The 23,264-nt window shown below is 37.9% G+C and overlaps 2 protein-coding genes across 4 annotated transcripts; both read right to left on the bottom strand.

Moving 5' to 3' along the window:
* Positions 1–499: 499 nt before the first annotated feature.
* On the bottom strand, positions 500–10,131 carry si:dkey-16l2.16 (ras-related protein Rab-35). 2 transcript variants are annotated; one of them, XM_067478411.1, is made up of 7 exons: positions 9,970–10,131; positions 7,605–8,537; positions 4,946–4,996; positions 3,808–3,931; positions 3,549–3,673; positions 2,728–2,852; positions 500–1,907 (listed from the first exon to the last, which is right to left on the bottom strand). In XM_067478411.1, the coding sequence occupies exons 2-7, from the start codon at positions 7,657–7,659 to the stop codon at positions 1,758–1,760; spliced, it is 630 nt and encodes a 209-aa protein (XP_067334512.1). In that variant the 5' UTR covers positions 7,660–8,537; positions 9,970–10,131; the 3' UTR covers positions 500–1,757. The 2 variants fall into 2 exon arrangements, with proteins under 2 accessions (XP_067334512.1, XP_067334513.1); XM_067478412.1 differs by lacking the exon at positions 7,605–8,537.
* Positions 10,132–11,468: 1,337 nt separating this feature from the next.
* On the bottom strand, positions 11,469–22,514 carry srrm2 (serine/arginine repetitive matrix 2). Of its 2 annotated transcripts, none has more exons than XM_067478403.1 (14): positions 22,407–22,514; positions 20,820–21,071; positions 20,468–20,563; positions 19,604–19,789; positions 19,275–19,358; positions 19,123–19,188; positions 19,001–19,030; positions 18,652–18,768; positions 16,697–16,835; positions 14,254–16,562; positions 12,960–13,640; positions 12,737–12,820; positions 12,270–12,377; positions 11,469–12,010 (listed from the first exon to the last, which is right to left on the bottom strand). In XM_067478403.1, exons 2-14 carry the CDS (start codon positions 21,065–21,067, stop codon positions 11,956–11,958), a joined length of 4,203 nt encoding a protein of 1,400 aa, XP_067334504.1. In that variant the 5' UTR covers positions 21,068–21,071; positions 22,407–22,514; the 3' UTR covers positions 11,469–11,955. The 2 variants fall into 2 exon arrangements, with proteins under 2 accessions (XP_067334504.1, XP_067334503.1); XM_067478402.1 differs by having other exon boundaries at positions 22,265–22,473.
* Between the last annotated feature and the right edge of the window lie 750 nt (positions 22,515–23,264).

Below are 23,264 nucleotides of genomic sequence, written 5' to 3'. Positions count from 1 at the left end.
GGATTTAGGGCTTGGCTTGAATACTCTAGGTAGTCTTGTTTAGGGTAGATATTAAAGTTTATCTTAGCTTTAATCTAGCAGCGCTTACCAGCCAATTAGAAATGGGCAATAAAACTTTGATTATTTCAATAAGATTGCTTGGTTAACAAAGCCTCAAATTCTGTCAGTGATTAAATTATTCGCACACACACAAACAAAAGTACAACAACTAGGTGCCAGTTTATGAAATTTGTTAGCTAGACATAACTCTAGTTCTGTGAAGCTGCACTGTCTTGGAACACAGAAGCCTTCACATAGCACCTCCATAGTTCCATACTCTGGTTTGACCTATATAATCAAATAAATGAAAGGCTACTTTTGCTCTGTGATGGAATCTAAATACATTTACTCTAACACCTTGATTCACATTTTCTTTTTATGCTACTAGAAAACCTTTAGCATTCCTTATCTTTCACCTCCATGCATCGACCTCTTCAAGAAATGTTCGGAGACACACCCAAAAATTTGAGATTTATTGCTTTTAATTGGATTTGGGCACATTTGCTAGCCAAGATTTACATAAAAACAACATACTAATGACTTGAACATTTTGGGCTCGTGTTTCTCTCAAGGTTAAACATATTGCAGTCAAGGATTAGTGGCCTCACTTTAACTGAAATTTAGGAATACAGTTGTTGGACGGCACTCACCACACCTGTTTAGTGTGTCAAGGTTACAATTTAGTAACAACTGCAACCCATAAACTTTCAGTGGTAAATTATGTATTAACAAAAACATTATCGACACATAACCACAGTTTACTAGTGCAAAGTTAAAGGACCATACCAGTGTTTTATGTTTTAGCCACTTCACCGCAATCACCACATAACTTGTTCATATTTCAAAGCAGATTGTCTCATTAACCTTAAACAATAAGTTTAAGGTGACGAACAAGTTGGAGTTAAACTTCTGTTAGGTTGCATGATGCCTGTTCTGATGTTGTCATATCATTGAGTGCAGACTTGCCAATTTTGCAAGATGCTCTGTAATTTACTGACAAATGTTATGTCTTAGCAAAAAAGGCTTTGTCATTATTGAAGAACAATGCAATTGATTTTTCAAATTCTAACTTCTTAATTGTGATTTTCTGCTTTTCTTTGTCTGATATAGTGGACTGAATACATTTCAAGTTTCGAATGTTGGACAATCAAAACAAGCAATTTGATAGAATCACCTGTACCTAAAAAATGTAATGGGACCATTTCACTTTCTGACATTTATTTACATATGTGAAGTGTTTAATTTATTAACTAAGAAAACCATCAGATAAACGGACATTTAAAATATTATAAGGAAACAATGTCTAGAAGTGCTGAACAAAGAGATGATTTCCTCCATTTTCTTAATAACCACATCAAAATCTAAAACACTATAGAGCATGTGTTCAAATGTAATTTATAACATGGGCTTAAAAAGAAAAGAAAAGCACCAGAATAGTCCTTTAACTCATGTAACCTATAGGCTGCTACATGCAGTCAGTGCTGACAGACTATATATATCCCTGTGCCTCAGTTACTTAAACAATTAACATTTAAGCAGTATAACCTATAGACTGCTGTTTTGTAACTTGGCATAGTAAATAGTGATCACTATAGTTTCTGACATTCATATCTGCAGTGTGAAACAGAACACTTATCTCCTAAGGCACAGTTTTCCCAATCTTGTTAGAACACTTTCCTCTTAACCAATGAGTGAAAAGTGGCTTTTGTGTCTGTGTCTCAGCAGCATTTCTTTCCTTTCTTCCTGCGGTCTCTATCTCTTTGGGCATTGATGTTGACGGTGTCCTTCTCCCGCTCTCGTTCCCTCTCAGCTCTGTTTTGGCTCTGCTTCTTGGCCCGGAGTACCATGCGGGTGAAGGCCATGAACATCTGCACAAAAATAAGACCGGCTCTTAAAAATGAATTCAAAATTTCCTTTAAAGGGCTGATGTTGAAAAAGCAACAGCTACTACAACTACAGTTTAATTTGCCAACAGGCCAACAAGTACCAAGCTATATGAAAATACAGGAATTTTCACTAGATGGCTTGAATAGAAAACTAAAGTAGCTTAACACATTTGTTGAATGACTATAAACATACGGTCCACAAAGTAACGTTGTCTTAAGTGGTTTGCTAAGAGAAACAGAAACAATAGAATTGTGAAAACAGCTTTCAGAAAATCTAAAAATTAAACTAGAAAACCTCTAAATATTGAAGAAGGATATAAAAATATTAACGTTTAGGGATACCAGTACCAACTATGAAGAACATAATCCAAAAAAGGAAAAAAACTTGGACACACAAAAGAGGATGTATATGTGCATCAGGCACTATAGTTAAAAAGAATAAATTAGAAGAATGAATGAAGGCTGTCCAATATAATATAAAGGAGATTTTAAAACAAAGCCTCCTATCAGTCAAGCTAAAACTGAAGAGGAGGTTATAAAAGCAAAAGACGGATATGCATAGTATAAGAGAACATTTCACAAAGGAAGATGCAAAAAAATGTTTTTTGCTACTTTTGATAATGATTAAATATGTATAATAGCTGAAAGTGCTTAAATATTATATTGATAAAAAATGTTCTCTTTTACTCAAGTACACTGAGATGACAATGTTGGAAATCAGTGCTATATAAATAAAGTTGAATTGAATTTGTGCCGTTTAAAAGTAAGGTGATAGCTACTGCAAACACAGTCTTGATGTTACCTCTTCGACATTTATGTTCTCTTTGGCACTAGTCTCAAAGACCCGAACACCAACCGATTCCCCAAAACGCAAAGCATCCTGGGTATCCACCTGTCTTCTAGCAGGGTCATCATTTTTGTTTCCCACTGAAAAAAAGAGAAAGAAAAATAAATAATGTTTTTATTTCTACACTTATGGACTGATTTCAGTGGGTGTGTTCCAAAGACTGTTAGAACACTAATGCAGTAAGAGAGAATACATATCCCCATCCGTCTATTTTGTTAACCACATGTCCATTTAAGGGTCTCAGGTGTGCCGATGTCCATCTTAGTATTTATTGGTACACCCCAGGTGTGTATGTCTAGCTGTGAGGTAACAGCATTAACCACCCCACCAACATCTTATTTCCTGTAAGGCATGTCAAATTTTAACTTGTATTATTTTTATTAAATTATGTGGAAAGGCTCAAACCAAACAATTAATTTATCCTACTAACAAGTATTTATTGTGTAGCCACAGGCCAATTCAGCCATTTGTGACCTCATATACCTTAAATCCCAAAAACATGTTAAATGTCACAAGCTTTTTTCCATCTCACAATTTAGACATTACATTACACACAAGAAGTCCTTTTATTAGCAGGAACTCTTCCAAAAAATTTCAATCAGAGCTTTACAAAACCCTTGTTTCACTTTCTGTTCCTGTGTCCTACTAAGTCCCTGTTTTAAGGTAGCTTTTGGATGAACTGCTACAAAGACAAATGTCCAATGTTACAAATGTGCCAATTTTCTCAATATTTAAGTTGCAGTTCTTTTAAACTCACATTAACACAGTTGACTCACCCAGTATCTTGCAGACATTGTCACAGTTCTGGGAGATTTCATTTAACCACCTTTTCACATTTACAAATGATTCTGGATTTGTCACATCGTAAACAATAATGACACCGTGGGTGTTTCTATAGTATCTGGAAAGAAACACATAAATAAAGATAATCCAACTAGTTATATTAAAAAACAAAACAAAAAACAAACAAAAACAAAACACTTTGCTAAAATGAAAATTTCAACAGACAAAACCAGTTTGTCTGGAGATGCTTACGTTGATGTGATAGTTCTGAATCTCTCCTGCCCAGCTGTGTCCCAGATCTGCAGCTTTACCCGCTCTCCCTCAATGTCTACTGTTCGAATCTTAAAGTCAACACCAATGGTGGTGATGTAGCTGCCTGGAGGAAACCGGTGAACCAGAGAATCAGAAAACAGCACAGACACCATATAAGCACATGACCTTAATGTATCAGTCAACATTTAAATCGTGTTTAGATTCAGAAAAGATCTAATCTTGAAAGCACCAACAAGCACAATGGAAATGTATATTTATTCCATCTGCCAACAGAAAGAATCTAATCTTATAAAATCCTACAAAGATTTTTTGGAAGGTAAAACAAAGTTTAACAGGTCTAATATTGGATTAAAGCACAACATTATAAAACTTTGCTTTAAAGAGACCGTGAAGTTGCATTGTGGGTTCAAAAATGAAACAATCTGGGGACATTGAGATTCTTCCTGTGCAGCTGCATGTTTCTGTTGCCAATTATGCTCAATACAAACAAATGTTTTCAATCATTTTGGCTGGTTAGCTCTCTTCCCACAACTGTTTGACAGTGTAGAGTCAAAGATTGTTATAGTAGAGTTAACTGAAGAATTGACAAAAATGGTTTAGACATTAAAACAAATGAAGAGGATAAACTGAGAGTTGAGTAGACTCTTCAGTACTGGACAACAATGATGTGGAGTTGATAGCAAGTTAGTCTTGTGGCACTTGGTGTGTGCCCCTACTTACCAAGTATGTAAAATAACTATTTGAAGAGAAATGGGACAATAATTTTCAGCCAAATGGGAAGAGCTTTGCAAAAGTAGTGATTGCATGCCACATATTTAGATTGTTGTAAGAAAAACAACAAGAAAAATAATCCTATTCATTATGTTCATAATTCCCCCACGAATGCCTGCATGCTGTACAAAAACCTGCCTCCCTCTGAACTCACGACAGGTTAGGACAGTTCTGAAAAACCCTGCAGATGAGATGACTAATCCCAATAAAATGCTTTTATGTCGCTGCCTAAAGATGGAGACATATGTCAGCCCAGACTGAGTGTTTTCTTAATGTGAGGAAGCTTGATAAATGTAAGTTCTTGTGTTATCTTTCATGTGACTTACAACTCACGTAAGTAACTCACCTGAGAAGGAGTTGTCTGCAAAGCGGAGCAAAAGACTGCTTTTCCCCACATCTGAGAGAGACCGAGATCAGAGGGACAAGATTAACATGCATATCACGTAGGAAATTAATGTTAGAAATCAGGAACAGACAAGACAGTTTTTTCTGAGGCTTATGACAAAACTATTCTATTTCTAAGTCTCACTTGGGTAATAATGTACACTATCACTAAATGGCTGGAAATCAAAAGTTAAACAAAGCAAGAAAACAAGGGCAAAAGCTGAAAATATACTGAAAATACGTAAACTTAAGTGTGCGACCAAAAAGACATATAAAATCTGAGGATCACGTCCCTAAATCTCTTGGCAACTTTTTAAAAATAGACTCATGAAGCAGCAACAGAGGGGAAATCATAAGTATTCATACAACTATTGCAATTTTCTACCCACACATAAATGTACACCTTAAAAGATTCCTTTTAATACACGATGATGAGCATATACACTAAAAATGCAAACTTCTTGCATGTGCTTTGCCACAAACGGAGAAGAGAACTTCTGTTTCAGTAATGAAAGTAAGAGTATTAAAAAGCTGTTGCCTCAATATCAAAGTCATATTCCAAGAAAATTATTTGTTTTACAATATTCGATACATGCTGCACTGTACTACTTAGTCACAGAATTGACTGTAACAATATTTTAGGAACTACTCTTCAGGGAAACCTCTCAAAACTATTAAGCACAAGGAAGTAAAAACCCACAATACCATCACAAGAAATCCACTTTCAAGACACTCTCACAGGTCAAATGTAAAGCAATCATCTCTTCAGAAGTGAATTCTGGGCCTGTTGAGCTGCCAACCGAACCACTGATCACTGGTTGTTGTATCCCACATATATAGTTTACAAAATGATGGACAACGGGAAATGTTCAAAGGGGTTTCTAGACTTCACAGTAGTCTACAGTCATACAATGAAATCTAATCACTAAAAACAATTTACTATAAGGATGAAGGTCATCTAAAAGCATATCCTGCAGCCAATATTGCAAATAATCTAATTTTGTAACTTTTCATGTTTGCCTAACAAGAATCAGAGCCAGAATATAATATAAATCTGTCATTCATAATTTCTTTTAAAAATCTAAACATTTGACAGCCTTACAGATTACACGGTAGTGATTATATCAGATATAAAAGATCTGAAACTTGTTTCAATAGTCAAAGCAGTGGTGGTTTAGCCACCATGAAAAAAGTCTGAAGCACGATTATATCAATTTGATAAAAATCAGCATTTGATAATATGCTTAAAAGAAACTTTGACAAAATCGTAAGCAGTTTACGGATTTTCTTCGACAGTGAACCAGTTAGTGGTTTGAACCATTGTGGGGTGTTTCTTACTTAAAAAGTTCACTCACTTGCATTTCCTCTATTTTAGAAGCTGTGAAGTTTTCACCAAGAGCAGTTTTTACAAGCAACGGCTTAAATTCCAATTGTGTAACATGTCTGCCAAAATAATAATGTCTGTTCATATGCTTCATATGAAATTATATAAACCCAACTACAGGATAACTAACTACAAATATTCTCCATCAATATTATTAGACAGGAATTATTAATAGCACTCAAGTACAAAAGGGCTCAAACTAGTGATCCTTGTCACTTTGCTTTCTCTGCACCACACTAAGGCTGTGCCTCATCATATTCTGTGACCATCATAAAGCGTAACCATGGGAGCAGTGTAGCATTAGTGTGACTTTCTATGTGCTCTTGTTGTTGTCAATGTTTTTTAAAGAAGGGTAAATATTATTCCTAAATATTATCCTTTAGCTTTTTTGAACCCTGATATAATAATTTTGTATTATTCAGCCTTTAAAATACGAAAGAGAAATGCCTATCATGACTAGATGGAGCACAATTTTAATGATCTTAATATTAGTATAAAAATTAAATGGAACCCTGCAGAAAGAATGTCAACTTTTGACACAGGTCTTTATGGTGGTCACAAAATATGCAAAATATTTTGCAGAACATTTTTTTAACCAGAGAATGATAATCATTCTTAAAGGTTGATTTTACCACCATCAGAAAAGCTCTTACAATGAGATGACAGGGACAAAGCATATATAGTGAACACACCTTACTTAAGATATAATATAAGTTACATCAGTCTGATACTACAAGCAGTGGTTCCTATTGTGAGAGCACACATGACCAGTGACTGAAATAATAATCAGGTTAGATCATTTTAACAGTAGACATTTTGACCTGTCAAACACAGGTAAAGCTAAGAACATAATTAAGTACACTATTATATTGCAAAGACTGCTGGAACAAAAAAGTCAGTTTTTAGATCCTGTACTTCCTGCAAAGACGAGTCAACATTTGTATGGCAAGAAAGATCATCTTGTGTGTTTTGTGTCTTAAACACGGTTCTGTTTTTGATATCATGTCAGTGAAATTAAACTTGTTCCTGTTGTTGCTGGTTTTCCCCTTACAAATCTTTTAAAAGATAAAATAAATATCCCCACAACATATACATTTTTTGTCTGCATCCAAATAAGTGCATGACAAGAATTCAGTTCTATGTTCACAAGCCTATAATGTAATCTGACACTTCTAGGAGTAAATATGCAACATAATATGACTTCAGATGAATGTAAAATGTATCAAAATATACTAACTGGAGTCTCCAATGATGAGCAGCTTAAAGAGATGATTGTAGTCTTTCCCTGCCATTTGGATGGCCTCTTATTGAACTTTAGAGTAAAATGTGTTTCATAAGAGGAGGTAATATTCGTTCTCTCCCCAGTGTTTGTGGGTTTTTTTTCTACCTCCAAATGCTACCAACTCAAAGTAGCACAAGAGTTTGTCCACAAATCACAGGCAATCCCTTGCCAATGTGGGGACATTTCCAGTTAAATTTCTGCACTTTTGAGGTGTGGCTTATTCTTGAGATTCAGTTCAAATATTCACATTATGCTTTTTGGTTTCAAAGTGAAAGCAACCTGCAGAATGTAGGGCATTTCGGATGAGCTTTGCATTTATGATGCATGCTTGACAGCTGAGACCAGCTGTGGTTCCACCTTAGTTCTAGTTCCACCCAAAAAAAAAAAAAACTCCTGTGGGGGATTTCCAACTTGTGACGTCTTATAGATCTTTATAGTCACAGTTCTGCCAGTGCAGTAAGGACACTCCCTTCTACTCCGTAGGATGCACTTTCACTTCAAATGTAATGTTTTCACTTAGGTTTATGCATTTAAACATTGAACATGCATTTAAACCTGTGTGATAGGGAATCTGATTTTTTTTTTAAGTTTGTTGCTCTGGAAGCCAAAGAGCCTGATCATAAATCCAGTTATTGCCACTTATAGCACTTAACTCCTCCACCGCTCGTTCATTAACTCCGTGACCTATTTAAAAAAAAATGAAAAACATAGATGTTGTGCCTCTTCGAAGCAGTTCAGCAGTGGTTTCGACTGTTGAGGGTCCTTTGAGTCGATCCCTTAATTTCTCTTCAGTTCCTCTAGTGGTTGGGTAAAAAGTCAACTGTTCCTTGTTTCACAACATATGGATGGTCTCACTTCTTGCTTCTTTAGCCCAGGTTTAAAAGGGTGCTACACAGAGAAAGGGGGGGGAAAGAATTGAGGTCAGACCAATTTGCATCAGCGAAGCAGCAACACCACAACTGTTTCTTTGATTGCTGTATACAGTGTGTGGCCCTCTTCAACCCCCCTTCCTGCTCCTCAAACAACAGCTGAGTCATTAAACATAACTTCCTCATCCTGCTTTATTCATCCCGATCCTTAAAACTTGAAGCTGGGTAAGCAAGGGAGCAATAACAAAAGCTCCCAGGCAGTCACACCTTCAGGCTGGCATAGATTTTCCTGACTGGCACAAGATAAACTAGGGAGGTGGTGCAGTCGAGGTGATCTAGCTAACGTTTGGAACGTTTTCCATGAAAACAGGAAAGGCTGTCCCTGCCTTTGAACCTTTTAAATGAGACCCTGCTATTTGTGCACAGAGGGGTGTTGAATTCATTTCAAACTCTGCATTAGACATGCACAGCTTAGAACAACACATTGGAACGTTATTATACAAGTACAGATTTTGCCGAGTCTATATTGGTCATGCTTCAAATCGAGCAGGTCCTCTTGTAAAAATACCAATAGCCATTATTAATTTTGCGTTCATTAATGGTGAACACGTCTATGAGGTAACTAACATACAACTGATTTACTAAAAGTCGTATAGCTGTAGATGAGGAGTGGAAGACCAGCTAATCCACGCATTTGAGAAAAACGTTCCCAAGTGATTTAATTTCCGGTGACGTTACAGTTAATTGCCGACAGACAGTTTTGCGGTTTGCAGGTCACTCGTTTAATTAAAAGGTCTTTTTTAGTGTGGTGGCAGTTTAGCATCGTTCGAGGAACAGCTAATGGTAACTGCTCGTGTGAGTTCCACTACTACTACTACTACTACAAGTCTTGAAAGACGCGTTCCAGATTTCAAGGAATGTCACGACAAAAGTGAAAATAACTTCTTCTGGTAAACTGTATTCACCACAGTCAGTCACAGCTCATTTTCTACTTGTTTACATCTGAATGAGGATTTAAAAGTTCCCCCTCAATTCGGCACCCGTAACACTAAAATACTTTATGTCCCAACGTTAAAAACAACGGTTTATTCCAACGGCTAGGTTTTATGCTAACGTTTAACGTTAGCTGCCAAAACAAGTTAAAGCATGAGTATAAAACGGAAAGTTAACCTAATTGTCCCTTAATTTATCGTCAATTACTTTAACCGGAGTAAAAAAAAAAACCTACATTTCACAAAACTATGAGTTTGTGTTTGGTAACGGTGCTGTGTTCGGCGCTTGAGATAAACAAGACAACTTTAAAATTTCCATCTTTTTTTAATCCAGTCTGGAGTGAGACTCTGGGCCCGATCCTGGCCTGCCACTGACTTGCTCTGAACACCGTAGACGCAGGCAACTTCGTACACTTCAAAATACATTTCTTTTCAACAAGCAATTGTTTAAAAACTTACTCATGAAATGTGATATACTAAGTGCTCAGTCGGTAGATCACTTGAATGGATCCGCAGTAGACGCTGTGTTTGCCTCAATTTAATCCACTGGATTACGGCTCCGGTCGCAAAGTCTCCATGCCGACCACACCTGACTGTCTGCAGCTGATGACCCACACTCATCATCTGATGCGACGTTCACGTCACGTGGGAAAAAACACCGTGAATCCGCCTTTTCCCAATTTAAGGTCAAGTAATAGATTTTTTTTTTTTATTACGCCAATAGTTCATATGAGATTATATAAAATAAAGGAAAAACACAACGACGAGGAAAGAGGTTACAGAACAAATCGGGAAATATAAAACAAACTGACTAATTAAGAAAAGCTTGCACAATTTTGATCTCCCCCGTGGTGCTTTCAGTAAACTTTTCTAATTAAGTACAGTGCAAACCTAAACTGGCCAATTTGTAAACGACCATTTGAAATTAAATCTAGTGTTAAAAAACTACAAAATGTAAAAATTAAGTTCCCTTATTTACAGTAATTTACATCACCACAATTTAAATGAAAATACCAGTAAAGACACGTCAAATAGTGATGTCACCATCCAAGTTTCAATATTGCAAAAACAGCCAAATCCTGTGTCCAGTCAGTTAACGTTGGGTAATCTTGCCGCCCTCGGCTTATTTCACCCTTGTACACACTGGGCATGTTGCAAAATTGTCAGAAATGCAATTACAATTTAAGGGAGAGAAAATCCTGTGTTAGAAAGAAGTCCATCAGAGTCTAATACTTTGTTACTGTGTATAGGCAGTAGTCTTGAACATATTATATACACATCACAGCTCAAAGAAAATGTTTTATTGGCATAGGGAGAAGAGTATTACGCACAAAGCTACTTTAAAGTTGCAACCATTTCAATATTTTATCTTTCACCAGTGGATGGCAGAGCACCAATGTTTAGTCACCTGTTTCAACATTTACTCCATATTAACACTGAGCTGACAATTGTTTAAAGATTTCATGTTTTTTTTAAACATACATAAAATAAATATCGGGCTATTGTGTTTTCAGTTGTTAGTTTGATAAAAACCTCTCTACTTTAGTGTATCCAACAAGTGGGATCATACAGGGTAAAACCCTAAGGGGTAGAATCTTTGTTTTTGCAAAAATTCCTTAAAAAGGAAGTAATAAATCCCTCAAATTTCTGGCATTCTTTCTCTGTCTGTGCCCCTCAGCTCGTCACTCAGTGATTCCTCCCCCTAGTGGGGACAATTTTTCAAAGTGAATTTTAATTGAAATTCGATGGTCCAGTAGTAAGTATGTGATGCAGGAGGACATGATTGCATTAAAATAAACTGGCGTGGATGTAAGGAAAGTGCCGCCTAGTTCAACAATATGGCTAAATCAAGTGTTGTTACTAGTTATTATTTTTAAATAAAAATGTGATTATCAAACTAAATTATAAAGCTACTGATTTTAGATTGATGTACCACAGAAATCAAAATTCCTCACAAATAAAATGCACAATTTGTCTTTATTATTATTATCAACTATTTCCAACAAAGATATTAACCATGTTTCAGTTTTTGCTCACATTAAATGGAAATCACATATCTGTTACATAACCAAAATACAGACAGATCATATCTACAAGTAGAATGCAACAAACAATACAAGTATAGAGGAATATTGTTAAAGTATGTTTTACTTTACTGTGTGGCAAAGTGTATGTCTCTTATTAGGTCATAAAAATAAATGTACAAGCCAACTTTTGGGCCATAACTGGTTGGAGGGAAAAGAAAAAAGCAACACAAAAAAAAAAGAAGATGATTTGATGATTATTGTGCAGTTACTAGGAACCATGATAAGTCCCCTGTAATTCACACATGTATTTACTGAATGCTGGCCGTTAAGTTCATGTTGTTGTCCAGTTTAAACCAGCCGGAAGTGAATGGAGAGACAATACAGACGAGGTGGTAGTGAAGAATCATGGGATGTCAACTCATTTCTTTTGTCTGGTGCTTGATGAGCGGCTTGGTGACTGCTTGCTGTCAGTCCTGCCATAATGGGGAAAAAAGCACGTATAAATCATTTTAAGAGACTTAACATTTACCTGGCTTACTGTTAAAAAGCTGTATTATATAGAAACTTTACACAAGCAATGCAGGTTTTAAGTAAAATGTTATGACCAGAAACAAACAGATGCATTAGAACTAAAAACATTATTTCAGCAGCAATTGTTTTTGATGAGCCTGTCATCACATAGCTCAGACCACTTGCACCATTCAGTGTAAATATTCCTGGGTGGGTGCAGACCTGTGTTTCGGTGGGGATGACCCTGCTCTCATATATCTTGGAGGAGAATAACTGAGTGAGCGAGAATCTCTCAGTGAGTCAGCTGGCATCCTCTGAGGCCTGGCAGGGCTACAAGGAAACCACACACAAATCAAAACGACCACATATAGTTAAATTCTAGTTTGCTATATAGTCCAGTTTAAACGTATCTATATCTAGACACCCCTTTCAGTTTGTTATCTGTGCTTTAGTGTACATTGTGTATGTATTGTGTGTATAACTATTATAAAGCATTGTTGCATCTTGAAAAGCACTGTATAAATTTGAAGTATTATAATTGTCATCTGATGCATTCTTAGCGCAAAATATCAGTTTTAGCTGCTCCAACATAAATTTGAAAAGATAAAAAATTAAAATCAGTAATTAGTTATTAATCTAATTTAGAGTACATAACGTGTAAAGCAAACTGCAGTGCTTTTGAATCTCACCTTTTTTTCTTTGTTTCCTTTTCATTGTCAGAAGATGAAGATGAGGATGATGAAGGAGAGCTCTGAGCTTGGGCTGACTTTTTGCTAAAAATAAAAAATAAGAAAGAAAAAACAAAACCATAGGTAATTATGAAAGTAGTTGCAGTTAATGATTTGATTATAAAAGAAGAAATATGCACCAGGCTAATCTGTGAATTATGATCATTCCTTTTGTCCTGCTTACCCCTTTTCTTGCGCCACCTCAGAATCAGAACTATCTGAAGAAGAGGATGAAGATGAGCCAGAAGAGGAGGAGGAGGAGGAAGAGGAGGAAGAGGAGCTGGAGCTGCTGCTTCTGTTGATTTTCTTGTTTGCCTTTGCCTCCTTCCCATTTACAGCGCTCTCTTTTCTGACTATTTGGTCTTCTTGCTGACACACTGCAGCAGGTGGCGACAGCTTCCTACTTGGACCTCGTGACTGACTGGTGTCTGCTTGGCTATCAGCCAAAGATTTTTGGGAGATCACATTAGAGTGCCTGGAGTCTGACTGTGACCCTTTCCTACATGAGGAAGGAGCATGGGATGAGCCTCTCGAAGGGCCCTGTAAAGAAGAGGGAGGACTTTTCTGCTTTATTTTCTCACCCTCTAGATCTGTTCTCCTGTCTCTCTGTGTTGGTGCTTTTATGTTATTCCTCTCCCGTGGTGGAGAAGGTGAGGAGGAAGAGGAGGAGCTGGACGAAGATGAGGAAGAAGAGGATCTGCCAGGATGGGAAAGATCTTTTACATACAGATTCTGATTTTCCCTTTCTTTGTCTTGCTGTACCTCCCTTTGTCTCATCTTCTCATGTTCTCTTCCCCTCTGCCTTTCTCTGGAGAGGGAGCGACTGCTCTTCATTCGCTGCTGTGGAGAAGGAGAGCGACGGGACCTAAAGTAAACACAGTTGATTGTCAAATTAGCAATTAAAATTAACTGTGAAGTGTTACTGTGAATGATAATATAGAAGAAGAGCCAAATATAAACTCTAAAATATTATTATCTTCTTTGCATTGTTTGTTTGCGTGTATGTGTGTGTGTGCACACAAACCTACGAAGTCAGCTTTTATAAACATTTCCCATTAAATCATAAGCGTAACCCTAAAAGAAGTGACAGAATTTAGATTGAAATCCACCCTCTCAACCCTCCACTTTCCTTTTACTTCAGTATGGTAATGGTGCTGGTATAAAGAAGCATAAAAAATATTTAAAAAGGCAATGTTTAATGTTTACAAAAAGGCAATACCCTCGTGGCATTTTAGGTACCCAAATTAGTTGTTTCTGAAGTGCCAGTATAATCCTAGCAGTCAGTTTAGATAATCACTTTACTTTTATGTGTTTAAGTAACCAGGATACTTAAAAACATCAGCTTTCTTGGATGATCAGGAACATAGTTCACATGCGCTTAAGTCAAAATTTTTGGCAAAATGTAATAAAATTAGTGTAAATGGCATGTACAACACATAGAAGCTATTTAAACGTCCATATGTAGGTTTTTGTCTTACTTGTTGGGAGGACTTTGCCCCTTTTGGCTTCTAGACCTGGACCTGCTGTGCTTTCTTGGGTTTCTAGACCTGGACCTACTGCGCCTTCTGGGGCTTCTGGACCTGGACCTGCTGCGCCTTCTTGGGGTTCTAGATCTGGATCTATTGCGCCCTCTTGGGTTTCTAGACCCAGACGTGCTGCGTCTTCTTGGGCTTCTAGACCTGGACCTGCTGCGCCTTCTTGGGCTTCTACACCTGGACAAACTGCTCCTTTTTGGGCTTCCAGAACCGGATCGGCTCCTTTTGGCAACTCGGTCATGTTCTCGGCCCTTCCCTCTCTCTCTCTCTCTCTCTCTGTCCTTGTCTCTGTTTCTTTGCCTCTCTCTCTCCCGGTCTGGCCAGGGTGGAGGGGGAGAAGCTCTCCTTGATCGGGGATGGGGTTCCTGATACTGCCTTGGTGGAGTGCGACGGGGTGGGGGGGAGGGGGACATTCTCTGGTAGGGAGAGTGTGACCTCTTGGCTAAGGAGCTAGACCTCACAGGCCTCCTGGCTACATCCCTCTCCCTTGCTCTCTCTTTTTCCCCACCTTTTGCCTCCAACCTTCTTTTTTCTGTTCTGGCCTCAGAGGGAGAATATCTGTTGCTGCCTCTGCTGGTGTCCACTCTGTTGGGTGGGGAAGGTGATGGACTAGGGCTTTCCATTTGTGTGGGGGTGTATCGCTCCTGGCCTTTTGTCTGAGGAAGGTCATTTTCTGCAGGAGCTCTGTGAGAAGGCCTTTCCCTCTCACGTTTGTCTTCTCCCCTATCTCCATCCTTCTGGGATCGCCTGGGTCCATCACCCTCAGAGGCAGTGCTTTCCTTTTGACCATTGGCTAAATATCTTTGAACTGCAGATGGTGCAGTTTTCATAGGGCAACTTTTATCCTTTACAGGCGACCCACTTTTACTCACTTTTCCCTCATTTTCAGAGGATGAGGATGAAGAGGAAGATGAAGAGCTATCACTGTCACTATCACTGCTGCTGCTGCTACTGCTATTACTGCTACTACTACTACTGCTGCTGCTGCTGCTGCTGCTACTGCTGCTCTCTTTTCCTTTCTCTGCTTCTTTTGTCTTTTCTGCACATTTCACCTTTGTTGTAGGGGTTCTCTTTACCTGCCTGTCATTTGTGTCTGGTCTTTCATTCTTGGCTCTCTCTGAAGGTCTGGAGCCATCTCCTCTACTTTCTACAGATGATGTGACAGCTTCCTCTCGCTTTCGTCCAGCTGCTTGACTTTGCTCAAAGTCTTGTTTCCTTTGTTTGTTTAGATGCCTTTCCCTCTCTATACTCTCTCTGTCTTTTTCTCGTTTCCTCTCATTATGTGGTTCTCTTTGGCGCCCATTGGTGACAGGTGAATATGAGGTGGGTGACAGTGAACTGCGAGGTGGGTGTGAATCCCCTCTCCTGTGATTTCTCTGTTGAAGTGGAGATCCCTCCCTTTTCGTTTGCTTTCCAGTGCCTTTCCCATTGTCCCTTTCAGACGGCACTCTTGAGTGCAAATCTCTCTCAGTTCTGCGTTGCCTTTCTCCACTTCTCTCCCTCCTTGCCGTCTCCTTTTCACCAAGAGGAGAGGAGGATGAAGAGTCATGTCTGGTGTTTTTTTTCTGTTTATTCCTGTCTTTTTCCTGTTCCGTCTCTCTTCTTCTTTCCATTCTAGTCTCCTGTTTATGCAGAAGAGAAGGTGAGGAAGAATCATGTCTCATCCTCTTAGGAATGCACTCCTTTGCTTTGCCCCTATTTTCTCTGCTCCTTGAGTGCCTCCCTCTCTCCACATCTCTACTTCTGGAGCACCTTTCTTTTTGTTTGTCGAATTCTCTGCTCCGGGAGCGCCTTCCTCTCTCCATCTCTCTACTTCTGGAGCGCCTTGCTCTACCCCTCTCATTTTCTCTGCTCCTGGATTGTCTTCTCTCCACTTCTCTGCTTCTGGAGCGCCTTGCTCTACTCCTATCATTTTCTCTGCTCCTCGATCGGATACCTTTCTCCATTTCCCTGCTTTTTGACCGCCTCTCTTTCTCCACGTTTCTACTTCTAGAGCGCCTTCCTTTTTCCTTATCTGTTTCTCTGCTTCTTGATCGCCTTCCTCTTTCCACCTCTCTGCTTCTGGAGCGCTTTCCTTTCTCTTTGCTTCTTGAATGCCTCCCTTCGTCACACTCCTTGTGTTTGCTTCTGGATCTCTCGCTTTTTTCTGTCTGTGGTGGTGGAGAAGGGGATGAGGAGTCATGCCTCCTCTTAGAAGACCTCTTCTCCATCTCATCAATTAGCTCCTTGTCTCTATCAGGATTGGGTATTTTCTAGAGGACAATGATAAAGTTGGTTGGTGCAGCTTAAAATCATATTTTCCCCAACAAACAAAGGAGTAAAAAACACAGAACTACTCATTTATGGTTATTACTATAAGCAAAAACATGCACAGCCTCAATCTTACCCTTTCACCTCCCTGACGATGTGGACTGAATTCTTCGTAGCTATGTCTTCGCTTGTCTGGCGATCTTCCTTTTCTTCCTTCAACAGCTTTTCTTACAGTTAGGTCTGGCTGACGTGACTTTGCTGGAGGTGGAGACCGGCTGCAAATGTCACAGGGGAAAAATGTCACAGATACGGAAACCTGTCCTAAAAATTGATTTTTGACACGGTTTAGTTTAATGCAATGATCTAGAGTAATATTCAAAATTTTGTCCAAAAATGTTAAATGAAAGACTATCCAGCTGTTACAAATAGTGGGGCAACACATCTATTGTAAAAAGAGGGATAGGGCTGAACGATATGGGAAAAATATTTAATTGTAGTTTTCTTTAGAGAAATAATGCAATTTATCATTAGATGTTTTTATATTTTCAAAAGTTCATCTCCTGCTGTATTATTCAATGCCAACAAGCTATAAATGACAAGAATAACCAGCGATGTGCAGAAACTCGTGTAACTACTTGCATGTTTGCTGTGCATATACAAGAATGTGCGCAAACGCCAACAGTCAATAACAGTCAAAAACATTATGTAGACAAACATTGTGTTGTGTTCCCAATTCAGTATCCTAAAATGTTTTCCTACCAACGCTGTCTGTCCTGTCATCAATAATCCTGTTAACTTCCCCTCTTTTATTCTGACAGTAATTCTCCAGAACACAGACAGAGAACTTTGACAGTATATGACATTACATGAAGTCCATGCTGGATTCAACTTTAGCCACAGATGCATGTCGGCTGTTATCTGGCTTAGTTGACAATGATTTCATTTGAGGTTGCATTAGTAGATGAGTTTTTAATCATTAAATTGTCAAATACAGCTGGATGGGGCATTTTTAACTGCTAAAGGAAATTTGCGATATTTGTTGCCTCCCATGGCCCCTTCAGCACAACACACTTTTCCTGCCATGGATCCTCTCATTTAAAATCATAACATATGAAACATACTAACATGACTTTTCTCTTTAACTTGGACACTAGTGTGGTCTCTCTCTCATGAGCATCACGGTTTGCTTCTGCCAAGGTAAATTTTACTATGGTTAGCCACACTGTAGTTAAATTGTTTTTGTATTTTTAAACATTCTTGTAGATGCGGACAGCAACTGCCTCAAACACTGCATTTAATTCATTATTGGATTAAATTGTTTTTCCCCCAAAATGTAAATAAACCCACCCTAGACCTTGTCCTTATATGGCACTGAAACTGATAATTTAATAGCATTTCCTCAAAATTCTCATTTGTCTGAACATTTTCTATTAACATTTGAATTTAAAATAATAAAGCAGCAGGTGCTTAAGTGAAAATGCTGTGAACAAATTTAAAGAAATGATTCATCATTTCATTCACCATGTGTCAATACAATGGAGAGTAGCCACCTTAACTTTACTCCTGTATGAGTTGATTAGGTTGTTTATAATTCTGCAGCCTCACTACGTGCAATACTGCCCCTCTGAAAAAGAAGGCAGTAAACCATCCATGGTGTAGTTCGCAAACTCGCAACTTAAAACAGGCAAGACGAAAATTACAAAGTGGCGGTCTACTAATTTACAAGAATCCCAATTAGCCTGGAAAAAGCCCTCTGTGATGCCAGAACATTACATTATTCATCATTAACAGAGGAAACAAGAACAACCCCCGGTTTCTGTTCAGCACTGTAGCCAGGCTGACTAAGAGCTATAGTTCTGTTGAGCCTAGTTTTCCCTCTGAGCAGCAATGACTTCATGAGTTTCTTTATGAATATAACTGAGGAAATGTAAAAGCATTTTTTGGGGAATGCCACAACAATAATCCCTTGAGTTTTCCCTTACATGGACATTTCTTCTCAGCTAAACATACTGCACCACTAATGTAAGAAGAGATACATTCACTTCTACCCTAATAACTTAGTTTCTGCACCTCTTATTTTAAATCACATACCTGTGTGCAGAGCTGGAAGAGACACTCCTGTGTCGAGCTACTTTTGCTTTTGGAGGACTTGTACTTTCGCTGTTTTTCCTTTTCTTCTTTGTTACCTTCTGTTTCTCATCTGAGGAACTTTGGGTGCAGAAGAGGTCAGAGGTGAACAATGTATACACAGGTTGCACATAAAATCATGCATTCAGCAACAAGCTACTACAAATGTATTCTGATTTTATTAGAAATATGTAACAAAAATAACAGGCTATAAGCTAAAACACAATTCAGTTCATTGATTTTCAAATATTGAAACTGAACTGTGCTAGGACAGGAAAAAAAAGCAATCATGCTGATCTTAGTGTTTGCATACCTGTCATCTTCTTCCTCTACTGATGCTTCACTGAAAAATAAATTTTACCCATTAACAATCGAAGTCAGTGTAAAATTAGATAATTAGATAACGTAAAAACAAAACATGTGACAGTGAAGTACCGTTTCTTTTTCTTCTTCTTAGATCTTTTCGTCTCTCTACAGGGTGATGGGGATGGACTCTCTGAGCTGATGGAAAAGAAAAAAAAATGGTCAGATTTTTTTTTTTAAATAGTCAATACCTTTTCATTTTAAAATCAAGATCCTTTTCTCACCTTTCTCTGTTTTTGTTTTTCTTTTTCTTCTTACGACTGTGCTTCTTAGGAAGAGAATCAGAATCATCAGAATCTTCTACCAACCTGAAGGAGCAAAGGTGCCAGATCTTGGTTGAGTAAGCAACAGAATTAATGCTTGATGATGTTTCAACAGAGTACATAGTACACTCTAGTGAGTGACTTATTTGAGCCCATTAATCTACTTTGGTTTTCTGAAAACAAAAAATTAAATATAATCTGTCTTAAAAAGACAGATTATAAGATACAAACATTTGGGAAAACTGGACCCTAAATTCACTGAAGATTCATTTAGTGCTTGTCCTACTCACGTATATTTCTGCTGTTGCAACCTCTCCCTCTCCAGACGTTCCTGCTCTCTCTTCTCCTTCTCCCTCTCCTTGCGGTCAGCGTGGAAGGAAGAGCCATCCACGTAGTCACTCGCAATACCAAAAGCAGCACGAAGACGGTCGTTCTTCTGCTGGTTAGCTGCAGCCAAGGCATGAGTCTCTGTTACCCTGAGTAAAGGAAAAAAATGATATAAAAATACAGCTTCATGATATTGTTCAAATTTCATTTTGCTGCTTCCTCCAACTTAATGCTCTTCTTAATTCTGTAACTGCTCGATTTATGTACCTCACATGTGTAATATGTCTCAGAAACATCAACTTCCTTTACAGCCCCTGTTCAGGCTGTAAAGGAAAATACCGTCCACTGTGATGCCTCTTACCTCAGATATAAATTCTCTAGCTTTCTAAACGGCAGTGTTGTGTTGAAACCCATTTCCCCATACATACACATTACACACACACACACACACACACACACACACACACACACACACACACACACTAACTTAGTATATCTTTCTATAACAAAGAAGACTCCTCCTCTGTAGATTTCAGCTGAAAGGCATTACTACAATGACAAGCAGAATTATTATTATTATTATTTTTGTCTTTTCGGCTTATCCCGTGAGTTCAGGGTCACCACAGCGGATCATTGTCAGCATGTTGATTTGGCACAGTTTTTACGCTGGAAGTGTACAGACTGTGTTGCCAGTGTTTTAAACACTTATTTAAATATGAGTGGAATTTCCAGTGTTATCAGTGCTAGATTTGCAGCAATCTCTGACATTATGAGGTACTCTCCACATAACAGTCTTTAATTTCAGGGTGTTAAGCTTGTGTACTTACATTGGTTTGTCAGAGGTGGGAGGAACCGGTTCCTGCTTCTCCTGTAGCATCATGCGAAAACTGTTCACCTTCTCCTCAATCTCTTCAGCCGAATACCTAACAATACAAACAGGGAAGAGGATTAAAAATGCACAGAACTGAATGTGACCTAGATGCCATTATCCTTTACAAACAACAAACAAGCTATTATAAAAAAAAAAAAAACCTGTTGATAAAAGATACTGCTGAGTAAGTAATTGTATAATTGACAAGAGTTTTAGATCTAGTTGATTGAAGTTGGTTTTAATTATGATTAAAACTTAATTCATGTTAGTAAAACCAGTGTATAGCAAATGACTGAAATTTTTTTTACCCTTGCTCCTCCATCATGTCTTGAAGCTCAGCACATTTGACCTCCAGCTGCCTCTTCCGCTGGTGCTCCAGGATTTCAGCGTTAGGCTGCCTATTGAGCTGACTCTCCAGCTTCTCCCTATCTTTTTCATCCCGCTCACCACTACGCTCATCACGCGGCCGTTTTACCCGAAGGCTTGACAGGTTGCGCTGTACATAGCCATTGGTGCCACTGCCCCGTGGAGTTGTCAGGCCAATCCCATTGTACATGGCTCTACAAGAAGAGAAAAAATAATAATAACAGGGGTGCTATAAGTGTCTGAACAGACAAGAAACTGACACAAAAAGTGCAGACTAAGGATATAAGGATATAAAATGGTATAAAATAAAGGATAAGGATATAAAATAAAGAGTGAATTAAGTTCACTAATGTGTCAGCTTTTGGCAAAAAAGGAGTAACAATCTTGTTTCATTCATTATTTTTAACCCTTTTCTTTATGTAGATGTTGAAGGTGTAATCTTCTACAGCTGGTTTTGATGGTTAAGAGCCTCTCTGCAAAGCTGTACATTAGTAAGGTTGCTTTGAGGCTGAATACTAGCAATATTTTCTGACTTACATAGATTTAGAATAGTAGTATTTAGGAAGTAGGCACCATTACAAATTTTAGGAACTGGTGTATGTAAGCCTGAAATGCTGAAGAAATTGGGACCTATAAAATGTATGACCTGTCCTCATGATACAGAACAAATTGTAGGCATTTTAAGGAAAACAGGCCTATACGATTTACCATTTTAAGCATAATAACATACTGATTGAACTATTCAAGAACAGCTGAAACTAAATAAAATGCCAGTAACTCGCAATAATTGCTATAAATACGTATTTTACTATATAGTCTTTTAAAAAGAATGAAAATATATCAGACATTAATATAATGTAGTTCTTTGAACAGCCTGAAACAAACATATCCACAACTAAGCTCAGTAAACGTATAGTTGAGGCGGCATTTTGTTGACACTTTGTACGTGAAGGGCCCGATTTCTCGCAACGTATCAGTTACTGACAGGTTAATGAATTGTAAAACTAATCTCTCTATACATAAACACTAATAACGTATATTCTTAACATTGTATTGATAAGTAAATCACCATAAAATGTATTATTTCATGTATTAACACGTGCGCCAGAAAAGGCCTGTTGCTACATTTCTGAGGTAACGTTAGCAGGTTTTCTGATGACTAACGTTAACGTTGAGCTAAAGAATAGGATAAAACCCTGGAATCGCCTACAAAATTATAACCATGTTTCCAAAGTGACAACTCGCTGCCATGATAGTTAGTTAAGCTAACAACTTGGAGAATTTAATACTCTAAATTTCTAAAGGCCCCAACCACACTCATGCGTAGCGAACAACTCCAACATAAGCTAGCTAGCTACGCTAGTTGTCGTGTTTGTTAGCTACTTACCAGTTTCTTCTCCGGGAACGAAGAGAAAACGGTGTTGAAAGAATTCAGCGAGAAATAATATCCCGTAAAACCAGATAACGCTGTCGAAATTTACTTCACACTAATTGTATATTAATGAATGCTCAAATATCAAAATATATACCTAGTTAGCTTTCAGTTCTCTGGTCTAGTCTCCGACCCCTGGAAGAACGAGATGAAAACCCGGTGGCGTCATACGCACAAGAGGCACGTCTAAAGTGCGTTGCGTTCAAGCGTCAAGAGCTAAGACACTACCCTCATCCCCTTGTACAGTAAGCTTTATTCGAGTGAGAATTACTCACAAGAATACATATTTTGAGGATAAAAAACATGAACCCTTGCGTTTTAAAGTGTATAAACAGTGTGTTCTTCTGTTTAGATCTAAGAAAAGTGGAAACAGAAATGTATAGGCAATAGTGTTTAGTGCAATGACGTTTTTTGTAATCCATAAATGAATGGGATTTTTCCATTGAGGGGCGGCTGTAGCTAAATCCAAGGAATTATCGTTCAACAGTTCTGTTTTACTATAGCGTTTTGGAAGTATTGAAAACTATCATTTAACCACTGTGATACTGAAGACATGGTTAAAACCTGATTATTCTAAGGCAGGTTCTTTCTCATATTATTTAAATCTCCAAGTCATAATTACGAGATCTGTTTATTATGAGAAACATAACTCCTAATTACGAGATCCAGCACAAGGAAGATCACATAAACATTTTGCCTAATCTTTTGGCTTGTCTAATAATAAAAGTATTATCAATTTGCATAAATTATATGCTTGACTGATAAATGTTTCCTTCACTCCAAAGAATACTTGTGACATTGTTAACCACAATGTAAAGAACTCTTTTAAGCACCTATATGCACAAGTGTGTTATGTGTATTTAACACAAATCATTGATGCAAATGTAATAAAAATACTAAATTGCTATGGTTTTGTAAACTACCTTGCTAGCTGTTGGCCCTAGTCTGCTCTTTA

This window comes from Channa argus, chromosome 15 (assembly GCF_033026475.1).
Source record: "Channa argus isolate prfri chromosome 15, Channa argus male v1.0, whole genome shotgun sequence".
Lineage (NCBI taxonomy): Eukaryota > Metazoa > Chordata > Actinopteri > Anabantiformes > Channidae > Channa > Channa argus.
The sequence above is the reverse complement of the archived record's forward strand: the minus strand, read 5'-3'. Positions and strand labels throughout refer to the sequence as shown.